The sequence below is a fragment of the Ammodytes marinus genome (assembly GCF_949987685.1).
Source record: "Ammodytes marinus genome assembly, chromosome: 24".
In the NCBI taxonomy this organism is placed as follows: Eukaryota; Metazoa; Chordata; class Actinopteri; order Uranoscopiformes; family Ammodytidae; genus Ammodytes; species Ammodytes marinus.
In genome coordinates this window covers 10,401,835-10,414,490 of record NC_137228.1, presented here as the reverse complement: position 1 = coordinate 10,414,490, position 12,656 = coordinate 10,401,835, and the positions used below count along the sequence as shown (strand labels likewise).

At 40.9% G+C, this 12,656-nt stretch overlaps 1 protein-coding gene across 1 annotated transcript in view; it reads right to left on the bottom strand.

Moving 5' to 3' along the window:
- The window catches only part of LOC307269996 (dystrophin-like), a gene marked incomplete at its 3' end in the record, with an annotated part of 102,422 nt that overhangs the window by 19,956 nt on the left and 69,810 nt on the right, over nucleotides 1-12,656 (bottom strand). The window contains exons 41-54 of the mRNA XM_080053119.1: nucleotides 11,710-11,880; nucleotides 7,997-8,119; nucleotides 7,611-7,783; nucleotides 7,351-7,486; nucleotides 5,918-6,093; nucleotides 5,476-5,623; nucleotides 4,994-5,119; nucleotides 4,236-4,385; nucleotides 3,889-3,987; nucleotides 3,306-3,405; nucleotides 2,702-2,871; nucleotides 2,096-2,213; nucleotides 1,104-1,315; nucleotides 637-791 (exon numbers count right to left, since the gene is read on the bottom strand). Of these exons, the coding sequence (XP_079909245.1) occupies nucleotides 637-791; nucleotides 1,104-1,315; nucleotides 2,096-2,213; nucleotides 2,702-2,871; nucleotides 3,306-3,405; nucleotides 3,889-3,987; nucleotides 4,236-4,385; nucleotides 4,994-5,119; nucleotides 5,476-5,623; nucleotides 5,918-6,093; nucleotides 7,351-7,486; nucleotides 7,611-7,783; nucleotides 7,997-8,119; nucleotides 11,710-11,880 (2,057 nt within the window). The remainder of the gene's footprint in view (nucleotides 1-636; nucleotides 792-1,103; nucleotides 1,316-2,095; nucleotides 2,214-2,701; nucleotides 2,872-3,305; nucleotides 3,406-3,888; nucleotides 3,988-4,235; nucleotides 4,386-4,993; nucleotides 5,120-5,475; nucleotides 5,624-5,917; nucleotides 6,094-7,350; nucleotides 7,487-7,610; nucleotides 7,784-7,996; nucleotides 8,120-11,709; nucleotides 11,881-12,656) is intronic.

Below are 12,656 nucleotides of genomic sequence, written 5' to 3'. Positions count from 1 at the left end.
TTCTGTTTTGTTTAGATTCCAGAATTGATTTTAATTCTTTATTTATCCAAGTATGTCTTGTTAAAAAAAATATTTTGCAAAGGAGATAGTTGTAGACAACAATACAAAACCAGGCAGTGGATGAAATCGTACTCAAAGCTTATAATAAAAAATGAAAATACTAAAAAAGGCTAAGATGATAAGTCTGAGAACAGAAACGACTTATAAAGCATTCATTTGCCACACAATGAATAATAGTCTTGAATTCTGCAAGACATTTAACATTCATCAACTTGACTTTTTTAACAACTTCTGTTGGTCTAATTGGAACTAGTCAAATAAGTAATGAGCTAGTGAGCTGTGTCAGCTTTCAACTCCAGGTTTGGTTAAAATATTGATTGCAAATACTATGGATTACTTTCAGAGATCTAAAAAACCTCATCATCTGCATAACAATGAGTTCCATTCAATGTTAAATTGAGCACGCAGAGTAAATAAAAGTGTGTTGAGTACAGAGCCTTGGAGCACCCCATAAAGCACAGTAGGGTGATTTGCACAGTGCCCTATGATCCAACCAGATACAAAGAAAACTGTGCTGCATTAACAAAAGAGTAAAACCTGTGACTTCCTGGGTTGTGTTCAATTAAGTGTAGTTACCGCTTGTTGATGTGTGTCCAGGTGGCCACCATGTTGTCGTTGACCTGGTGGACTTTGTGCGTGTCATCGTTGGCGTACAGTGTCAGCAGTTTGTTGGCCAGTGCGTTGGTTTCGTCCACCTGGCCTTGCCACTGCTGCAGCTCCTTCGCAAAGTGCTGAGGAGGGAGGGAGGGAGGGAGAGAGGGAGGGAGTGAGGGAGTGAGGGAGGGAGGGAGGGTGAAGAAAGAAAAAAGGAAAAAAACTGACAAACTGAAACGATTTTGAAAAATGTCCATGATTCACTCTGGATTCACTCCACGGATGATTAATATAACATTTTGAAGCCACCTGTTTATAACTCCCACATGCAAGGTGGATAAAATAATAAGTTATGACAAAGCTAATTGGGACACAAAACAGAGACTGGACTAAAAGACAATATTTTTTGAGACATTGATGAAGTTAGGGAGTGGGACATCTAGCCCTACCTTCAGTTCAGCGTTTTGTTTCTTCAATGCGTCCACTGTGTAGGTAATCTCCTGCCAGGACTCCAGCCACTCACTGGCGCACTTGATGTGATGGTCTACTCCGTTTTTGGCATCCAGCCAGTTGGTGGAGTCCTGCAACATGTTGTGGAGCTGCTTTGTCCTATCTGAGAGTTTGGTCTGAGAGTCTTCCCAGTGAGTCTGAAGCCTCTCAACTACAACCACAGAAAGAAAGAAAGAAAGAAAGAAAGAAAGAAAGAAAGAAAGAAAGAAAGAAAGAAAGAAAGAAAGAAAGAAAGAAAGAAAGAAAGAAAGAAAGAAAGAAAGAAAGAAAGAAAGAAAGAAAGAAAGAAAGAAAGAAAGAAATTTCTAAATTGGAACCTTTGTTTCATTTGTTGCTTTCTTTGTTTGCTTTTATGATAAAAAAAATAATAAAAAATACAATAAAAAAAAAAATATATATATAGGTAAATAAATGCTAACCTGACCAACAGTAGAAAACCCCGACTACAGTCATTCAATATTTGCTTTTTTTTTCTCACTTGGCAACATTTTATCTTTAATGCTGCAAGTCAAATAGGTTGTTTTGTTTTTTTCTAAATCTTATTGTGTTTTATTCTTGATGTTGCATGTAGGGTATGTACTGTATATATAGCTGCACCTATTATTCCCTTTAGCAGGCCAAGAGTGGCTGTCCTGCATACATTAGAGTATGACATGTGTAAATGATATGCAGATATAAGGGACGGGGTGCCACATGCTTCGTTTGACAGGTGAATAAGATTTATATAAGTCTGTGATGGTCAACTCCTGTTTTCTGTTTACATTGTTTCACCAATCACATTTCGATTTAAATTTGTACATTTGCATCAGTATCATAGACTGTATATAAATGAGATAATAATGTGTGTGTGTGTGTGTGTGTGTGTGTGTGTGTGTGTGTGTGTGTGTGTGTGTGTGTGTTAGTGTTAGTGTGTGTGTGGTTGTTGACATACTGCGTTCAGTGATAGCATTGCGGGTATCCTGGTTGCTGGTTTTGTTCTTGAGGTTCTGGGCTGCTGTCACCTGTCTCTCCAGGAATGGCCGCCGCTGGTCCAACTCCTTCAGAGACGCCTGATTGGAAAATAACTTCTTATCCTCATCATGTACAAAGGATACGGTAAATCTTGTCTAATATCTTCCCAGCCCTACTTTCATGTGGTACATTGAACTACAACAGTTCCCTTAGTGTTGTTCTGTACATCTAGTTAAAGGTGCTCTGAGGAACTTTCAGTTTTTGTTCATTCTTGCACCCCCTTTGGACAAAACCGGTTGTGTTTTTCACTACGCCATCTGTAGTTCCTGGGTGAGCGTACCCATGACAAAGGCATTAAGAAAAATGATATAGAAATAGCATTCTTTGCAGGGATGGTCTCATTGAAAATGAGGGTCACCCCTCAATTGGTCTCTCGAGGATAAATAAAAGTTAAATGAAATAAATGAAAAATGAAAATTTGCTTGTAACGTGTCATTTATGATCATCGGAGGAAAAATTAGAAAGTTTCAGAAATATTTTAAAAGTTCCTCGTAGCACCTTTAACAGAGATCTGTGAGGTTCTGACCTTCATTGTGCTGATGTTGTCGTTGATGTCATCCAGGTCAGCCACCACCACCCGCTTGTTCTGCACCATGTTATCCAGCATGGTCAGCCAATCAGTGAGCTCCGCCCAGGCTTTGTTGAACTGAGCCAGCGCCGCAGATTCAGCCTGGGAACTTCCTAACAGACTTTCATCTGGGAACACCAAAAAAAAAGTTTGTTTTTATGCTTTGAACTCTATAAATCGCAAAAAAGTGATAAGTGGAAATATATTTTATATCGCAAGATGGAAATCTCTCTGTTAGCTCAGAGCTCAGAATAACCGTTTAGCAACTACACACCAGAGCCTGGTCAGATCATCAAGACCCCTGTAGCCGAAAAATTATACTTATTTAATCCTATATTCAATTATTAGTTTTGAAGATATGTAAACCCCTGCCCATTACTTTCCTTAATTTAATTTTTAGCCCTAACTCAAATCCTAAATCTTCAGAAGTTGCATTATCATGGCGAGAGTTGGCTAAACATACTACCGAATATACTATAATTATTCTGTGCCCTCGAAGCTTTCTAACACACACTATCATACAAACATATCAAGCGACCCACTGAATAAATTGAAGTCTTACTGGCTTTTTTGGCTATTAGCAGAGCGGCCATCCTCTCCTTGTGCTGCCTCACCAGCTCCAGGATCACAAGCCAGTCTTCTCTCAGCTTGGCATGCTTCACCTGTCAGCGCACACACACACACACACACACACACACACACACACACACACACACACACACACACACACACAGTCAGCATTGACAAGTGTAAGAAAAGGCTTTTATTTTAAATTGAGGTGGTGGGGCATGCTCAGTGGAACTTTTTCCAAATTAAATATGCTTCTGTGTATGCTTCTGATCTTCAAAATATGCAATGTTCTCTGACATGAATTGATGGGGAACATAATATGTATTTTTGTGAGATATTTCAAGCAGAACTAGAGCTGTGAAAGAGGAAAGTGTTCCATGTATTTAACTCCCCCAGAGAAATGCCGCAAGCCAACACATTAACCCTGAAGGAGTACATTTTGTCTTTGCCCTTTATCATCAAAAATACGTTTTTCACTGCGTCATACAGTCAACAGCATTATGAAGAAGCATATATGCCACAATGACGCTGTTGGTTCCTTTCAAAGCATTGAGATAAGTGTTTGACTTCCTCACCCTGGCTGGTTGGCTGGGAGGGCTGTCCTTCAACAGTTGATCGCCTCGCTCCAAAGTCAACTCCACTTCTGGCTGCTTGACTTGAACTTCCTCGATCAGCTGGAGAAAAAAAACAACAACACAAAAGTAGAATATACCGTCCAAAATACTTTACATAAAAAGGACCAGCCTGCTCTTTGTGGAAGCTTTTTTTTTAATATGAAACTGGCCAGCATATGTAATGATAGGGTAATGAAGGCTTATGTGGGAAAATAGCAGAAATAAATAACTACTAGGCTGTTTGTTTATGTATGTGTGTGTGTGTGTGTGTGTGTGTGTGTGTGTGTGTGTGTGTGTGTGTGTTATACCCTGGCTGATGGCTCCTCTTGGCCCTGTTCTAGCTGGGCTCTGGTGCTAGCGGCCCAGGCAGACAGCTCATCCAGCTGACCATGAAGCTGCTCCAGCTCCCTCAGCAGACACTCGATCTCCAGCTGACGTTCAGGCAGAGCCCTGGACACCTAAACATGGACAGGCTGTCAGACATTCAGCTACATAACACTCCTGACCATTTAAAACCACTAAGGAGAGTTTAGGTAGATGTAATGACCGTGAAATTTCAGGATTAAAGGAGTTATGCTACAAAATAAAGCCAACAGCAAGCCAGTTAAAGTTGCACTATGCAGTTTCAGAGGAGGGGGGAAGGTGAGGGGGGTGTTTACATTTGCGAATTTACTCTACATGTAATTCTTGGTATTGAATAATTATATCATCATACATCAAAACAAAATAATTATGAAGCACCTTGAACCAAATTTAAGACTAGAATATGTTTGTGAACAAAACTGTGGGCCCAGCTGCTGTAAACAACAACAACAGTGAAACAGTAACCTTTTAAGTCACACTTTCTAACTTAAAAAAAGGTGTTCTAGGGTTCCAATTTTCCTGTGAGGATATTTTGTTTATTCAGTAATGTGAGAATACCTTAGAAAAATGTTCACAATGTGTGTGACATGATTATGTAGCCTGGTGTAGCCTTGTTATGGTGAGTGGAGATGAATGGCTGTTTACTAAAAGCCTGTGCCTGCTGTCAGCTCTAGTATTCACAGTGGCTAGCTAGCTGCCTTACCTGAGCCCAGCGCCCGTTGATGAGCCTGATGTCTTTCTGCCCGTCGGCTGGTAGTGTAATCTGTTTGTGTCTGGAGTTCAGATCCTCCATCGCAGACGTCTTGGCAGGAAGCTCCTCGACGCGAGCCTGATGAACACACACACACACACACACACACACACACACACACACACACACACACACACACTGAATTTAATTTAAAAATAATTGCAACGGCTCAATGAACTGAGCATTCCATCAATAAAAAATTAAACACACGAACAATGAAATACTTTCAAGGTTGAATTTCAGAATTAAACCGTACACTTATCTCAGTTGGAATAAACAAGCCAACACACATACATATAAGGACATGAGTTTAATAATGTAATAATCTCATTTACACTATAATATCATGCAAATTGAATTACTCAGAGCTGCACACACCCACACACAGAGCTCAGTGGCCAATTGTAATGGCTGTTGTGTTGTGTGGATAGTACCTGGACTTTGCCTAGAGTATCCCTGATGTGCTGTGGCTCTGCGGGCTGAAGAGGGATGGCCAGGACGCCCTCTGCTTTGTCCAGCCAGCCCAGCATTGAGCCCATGTCCTCCTGGAGGTTTGCGGCCGCCGAACGAGACTCCTCAGACCTATAGGAGTGAATGGGGGGTGGGGGGGGGGGCAGCAAGAGACAAAATAAAAACAGGAAAAGGAGAGTGAGACATGTTCTAGGGAAAGGAATGGAGCACAGTCCCAATGGCTCATTTTGAAAGGGGACACACAACCAAGGTGGAATGGGTCTCACTTTTTAACACAATCACAATTATATATATATTATAAATATTTCATAAAACATTTCTTTCAGGGACATTTGAATGCAAGACAAGCATAGATAATCCTTGAACTGCACACACACACACATACACACACACACACACACACACCTCCTCTTGCGCTCGTTGAGCTGCTGGCAGACGTTAGCCCAGCGAGTGTTGAGTAGCTTGAGCTGCGATCGGAGCCTCGAGGCATCGTCTGGTGTGCTCAACTGGCTGATTTCCTCTCCTGCAGAGTTCACCCTGCCCAACACCACTTCCTGGACAGGTATGGCGTCTGTTAGGTCCTGCAAACACACAGACACACACAAGGATTAGCTTTTTTATTGTCGGGTTTTTGTGTAGGTTCCCACAAGTGTATATAAGTCCATGATTCATGTACTTATTCAATATGTGTCTCAGTGTGTGTTGTTACACCGGGGGTTCAGGATTGGGTGCGGTTCAGGTGGCAGCTTGTGATTTGAGGTACCAGATGGTCCTCTGTCTCAATGCAATGCACACCCTCTATCTCTCTCTCCTTGTCTCACACACACACACACACACAGACACACACACACACAGACACACAGACACACAGACACACACACACACACACACAGGTTGGCACTTGGCACTTGAGTGGCACTTGGACACTGCATCCCTTTGTGTGCAGGTGGACATTGAGAGCTGATCACAGCAGCCCAAAGTGAACCGGGCATGTCTGATGACGCAATAAGACACACACACCTACCCACACACAAGCACACACACATAACAGTGCTCCATATGAATGGTTGAGTGCTTCAGTTTAACCACAGCAACTGTAATGAAAAGTCAACTCAGTGAGACATCTGTGAACACAAGCCATCTTTCCTATGTGAAAATGCCTCCTCATTCATTATTAATCCAAATCTCAGTTAAGTAAAATCCCATTGTTCCTACAATTTTGTAAAATTGCTTTTTATAATCCTTCAATTTCAATTCTTAGGAGGGGTTGATGCAACATTGAAATGTCAAAATTGATGACATAATATTGTTACATAAGGCCTAAAAAAGGAAAGTGTTCGGTTTGTTTTGAGGCGTACTGCACTGTCAGACACTCACTGCCTTTTTCTTATGGACAACTACCATCTGTGTGCCAGTGTGTGCCAGTGTGTGTGTGTGTGTGTGTGTGTATGTGTGTGTGTGTGTTACTGACTTCATATGGACAATAAACCATTCACACAGAAAATGACATGTCATGTTGTGATGTTGCATTGTGTGGTATGTGTGATGGCATGTCTTTTCCTGGCAAGTCATTTCATGTATAATATATAAAATGTCCATCAACATCTGGACGGGACATTTACTCATTGTGTCAAAGTATGAAGGCATTCAGGCTGCAAATAGGTCTTGTTAGGTCAGGTCATTTGCCAATTAATCAAACTGTGGCGGTCAGGTAATGTTAAAATATAGTATCAGGTTGAGCTCAAAACAATTGGTAAAAGGATTGTGTGGTTATATCTGTACAAAAATATTGTGGTAGTGGTTGTGTGTGATTGTGTGTTTGTGTGTGTGTGTGTTACCCTGAGGTGCTGTCTGTGTTGTGCTGGTTCACTTTCGGCCAGCTTCAAAGTGCTTTCAGCGTCAATCAGCCACTCCTCCAGCACCCTCTGATCCATAACAAACTTCTGCCACTTAGAGTTGCAATCCTGCCAACGCCTTGAAGTGCACAAACACACGCAGATTAACATATCAAATCTGAATCAATATTCATGCATCAAGTACACATAAACAGTGTATACAGTATATACTGTAAATAAACCTGGAAACTCTCCATCCTTACTTGAGTCTGTCCTGGTAGAGCTTGTTGAGTTTGTCCCAGTTAGTACTGAGGAGGGTGGCTGTCTCCTGGCTCTTCTGGCCTTCTAGAGGCCGTGCTTCAGACACCATCTTCTCTCTCCGGGCCAACACTCCCTCCACAGGGGCCAGCAGCTTGTCTGTGCTGACCTTTACCTCCTGGGTTTAAGGAGGTTATGGTAAGGGTGCAATTTACATAGAAAATACATATAGATAACATATTTTTCCCTATTTATGGCATTTTTATGCTTTGTCATTCAAATAATTAGCCTATGCCTTGAGACTATTATTCTAGTATTTATTCAGTGTACTTTTTCTATTAGAGAAATACAGTGTGTGGCTCTCACACAGAGAGAGTGTAGCTGAGCTGACCTTCAGGCAGTGCTCTTGCTGAGGCAGGTTATAATACGCTGCGGGCCAGTATTCAGGAGAGTTCAGCTTGAAGTCCGTCTCTGACACGGAACGCAGAAGCGCCTGCAGTTCTGATAGGTACTCCTGGACACCCACACATATACACACACACACACACACACACGCACAAACACACACACGCACCGAGGGTGGTGTAAGCAACAACATACATTCATGTTCACAACCGCACACGCATAGAGGCAGGTCAGAAAAGACAAACAAACTATGACTTCATACAAAAATAATTTTATCGTGCTCGTTAATTTCTCTAACCAGGCCAACAAACCAAGGCTTAAAGGGATACAATTTTTATTTTGAACCAATCTGGGATTTGAGTTATTAAAGAAGTTCACTAGACCGTAACTAAAAATAAAATAGAAAAAAGTAAAAATATGAGAACATTTTAATCAGATTGATAGAAAAAAAACATTATTTATGACAACCATATAAATATATAAAACCCCAGATCGTTTCAAGGTTGTGGGATAGATAGCTACCACGTACTCTCATACTGGGTCCAGAAAGAATCCAATTCTAATACATTTTTCATCCCTTATTGTATATCATGATCATATCCCAGCTGTCGTTATAATTCATTTGAGCCTTCGATAGTGATTTAACCCCCTTAAATAACTTTCTCACATTCCCCTGACCATGATACACAATACTCTGTGCTCAGCATGGCAAATGAAGCTACCACTGGAGTCTCCACACCCGGGATATTAACACTCTGCACTCTCTTCATTTCCCTTCATTATTATATATGCTTCTTTCACCTGGGCAATCGCTTCTCCCATGCTCAATGACACTTTTTTAATGAACCCCCAGATAAAACACACACATTAGCATCATGAGCCGCCCTTACATAAAGTTAATGATTTCTGCATGGCCTTTAAGTTACATGTCAGTGCTGGGTTTGCCTGGTGTGACAGTAATAATGTCTGTACCAGGGGGAAGGGGGGTGGAGTGACGCACTGATTCACCCACTACTATGAACTGAATATCCTTTACAGGGATATAAATATTCAACCCCGGTGGCTGCCTGGACTTAACCCATGCATTCTGTGTTCATTTGTAATGTGTGTTATGAAGAGAAATGCAAGGGGCCAGAGTCTGTGAATGTCCCAGTTTCTCTGCTCACTATCAGCATTGTGCAGGGCGGGAGCTCTGTCATACTGGGTTATAATGGGAAAGAGAGCTTTTTATGTATATGACAACTGGTCAAGAGAGAAATAATATACAGATATGTACACACTATGACAGGGCAAACATGTCTCTAATTCAATAAAGTAACTTGCAGCTCATTCAAACATGCAAAATATGTTTAGGGGATAAGGGTTATGGCGCATATATTAAAGGAATAGTTTAACATTTTTCACTCATATAACCCAGTGTGACAGATGCACACAGTATTATCTCTCATATAGTAGATCGTATTCATAGTGAAAATAACAACTACGTTTAGTGTAAACACACACACACACACACAAACACAGACCCACCTTCTCATACATTTTATTTTTCACATGGAGAAATGTTTTGACATGGTGTGCATGTGTTTATGTATTAGCAGATGTAGATGATGAGAGCGAGAGGCTGCTAGTGAAACAATAACACCGCCTGGCTGTTTACTGTGTGGAGATCAGATTTAGTTCCCAGGTTAGAGTGTCACTTTCAACAGGAAAGGTTTTGCCTGTAGCAGTTATTTTGGTTCTTTAGATTTCTTTGTCTGGACTGACTAGTCTTTAGCTCTCTGCCAGGAAAACAAAGATTCCTTTTCCAGCATGTTCAAAAATCGATGTATAGGCCTCCAGTTTTCTAGCTGGATTTCATCACTCTTCCAGACACAAAGATTGTTTTGTTTTTTTAAATAGAAAGAATAGAACGTAAGCATGCGTCTCCCACTCTCATGATCTGGTCTACTCTCGTTATTCCTTCCTGATGACTATAGGACTGAACACACATCTGCACTGCTTTCGGCTTTTTATCAAAATCCATTGTTTGAAGAAACTAGGCAGCACTGCAGCATATTAATAAATAGTCAGAGACATTAAGGTGTCTGACACATAAGGGGTGACACTAAAGTAGAGTGGATGATATCATTTACATTAAGTGTCATGTTGAAACTTGAAAATTCTAGTGTAACAAACAAAAGGGATTAACGTAACAAGTGTGATTGGCCATGACTTCTAGAGTAATATGCCCAACCATAATGTAGGATTATTTTATTATAACAATAGAGTCCTAAATGTTAAAAATATTATTGAGGACCATCTTTCTAATATACATGCTTTGAATACAATTGCGGGTACATTTCCTCCCAGCACAGCTGTCTGATCCAACGACAGCCATGGCTCGGCTAGGAGATCGAGTGCTTTGCTCAAGGACACTTTGCTTTCATATAATAATCTCTAAATTTCATAATATGTATGCAAGGTTTGGTGCAGTATTTTAAAAGTCAAACCAGGCATGTGTGATAACAGATAGAGAGCACCCACACCAGATTGAATTTGCTATGGGAAATGAAGCGCACCAATTACTGAGTTAAGAGTCCTTGAGCAATGCGCTGAAGTGCCTTAACAGCTTAAGTAGAGCAGCAGGGGAGACCTGGGCAGCTCCCAGGTTCACTGTATCAGAACAGTGAAGCAGGACAATCGCTGAGTAAGAGCAAATGTGTCGAGTCAAAAATGAAAAGGCCATTAAATAATGATTCCCTCTCATCGCGCCTTGCCTGAAGAAATGCATTACTAGCAGTCTGAAACCTGACAGCTCAGATGTGTGTTTGTCCAAGTTCAACAGATGATACCATATGGGTGTGAGTGCATGTGATTGGGTGACAGAGTACATACATCTTCACAGATTGGCAGGTCAGGGAACTGTGAGGGTGTGATGTGATAGGTCGAAGGAGGCATGCGGTGACACAGAGTCAGAAAGAGCAAACCAATGAGATTAAGACATGTGAGCGCGCTTCACATGACGAGACATGTAAAATGAGAATGCAGCAAAGAAAAACAAAAAAAGCATCTCCAACTTTTAAAGGGAACAATTGAATTCTGATTTAGAATAACTTTTTTGTTATGCTAACCCTGGCCTTACATTTATGAAAATACTATAGGTAGACTTAATGAGATAAGAAGTATGAATTTATTCAGTGTACCTTCCATAATTATCCTTGCCAGAATGAATTTAAACTGAAGCAACGTTTTATGCTTTTGGGGTATATGGTTGGAGCATCATATTACCATTAAGGATAAGTCTTCAGATACAGTAATCTATATGTTCGGAACCGGCCTATACTCAGGTCAGAAATGAAATTGTACAGTGAATTAGAATACATCCTTTTGTTAAAACCATAATGTTTTTTTGGTTTACTTGGTCATCTTAATAGCCTTATTTCAACCTAAACTTTCTCTTTCTGACTTCTATTTTTAGCAGTATACAGGAATGTGAAGCCCACTGCACTGCGGATTGTGAACCACATTTTGAAGCGGATTCATTTTGGACATTTGTCATTTGAAGCTTTTTCAAGCAAATTCCATGTTAATAGTTAGTGAAAAACAATTGTTACCTACTGAAGGACTCACACACGTCTTTAAAGGTGGTAGTACTATGGAGAAGTATTAGTATTCTCTGTTAGTGCTGTAGATATAGAAGTCGTGCCTACTGAAACTCACACATTGTCTTTTGAAGGGTATGAACTTGCCCTCCACCTCAACCCAGCGATTGTTGAGCTGGAGTTGCCGGGGCTCCACTAGATTGGCGGCGCCAGCTTCTGAGAGCTGATTGGCTAAGCCCTGCACCTCCTTAAGCTCCTCCCTCTTCAGGTCGAACTCTGTGCCAATTTCCTATTGGACGAAATCAACCAGGAGGTCACTGTCTATTGGCTGAGCCCGGTGAGGGGTTAAGCACAGAGAGGCATGTGGATGTACTTGAATAATACACATTTATTCACAAACACACACACAAACACATACACACACACACACACACACACACACACACACACACACACACACACACACACACACACACACACACACACACAAAATAATAAAACACATTCATTTACTCTCCAGCACACGCTCCAAAAAAGACACATCACATTAATAAATGGGACAACATATCATGTTTGTCAGTGTCAAACATACACAAAGAATTCATACTGATATTGATATCATATAAATCTCCATTTAACGCAAATAAAATAGGAAAGCGGTGCTATAAATGGGAGGCGCACACGGCCTTCAGACTTTTATTTACATTGGGAAAGAGTACAATCACTGGCCTTTTAAATAAGTACAGAGGAGTAAGTGTGTGAAGTATGGGGGGGGTGAAAAGAAGCAGGGACAGAAAGACAGACAGATGAATAGACAGACAGGCTGTGAGGAATCTCAGCAGCGGCAATGAAAAGGTGAGTCTGAGGGCAAGCAAGTCAGACGTCCGCTTAGCGAAATGTCATTTTGATCATCTGAAAGGGAAAGACACACATTTTTTTTTAACAAATAAAACGTCAAATGAAGGGTCTGTACCGTCTGTACCTGGTGTATGTAGTACACATATGAACAAGACGCGACATTAATTACCGGCTCTTTAAAGAACTTATATTCATTGTAAGCATTCT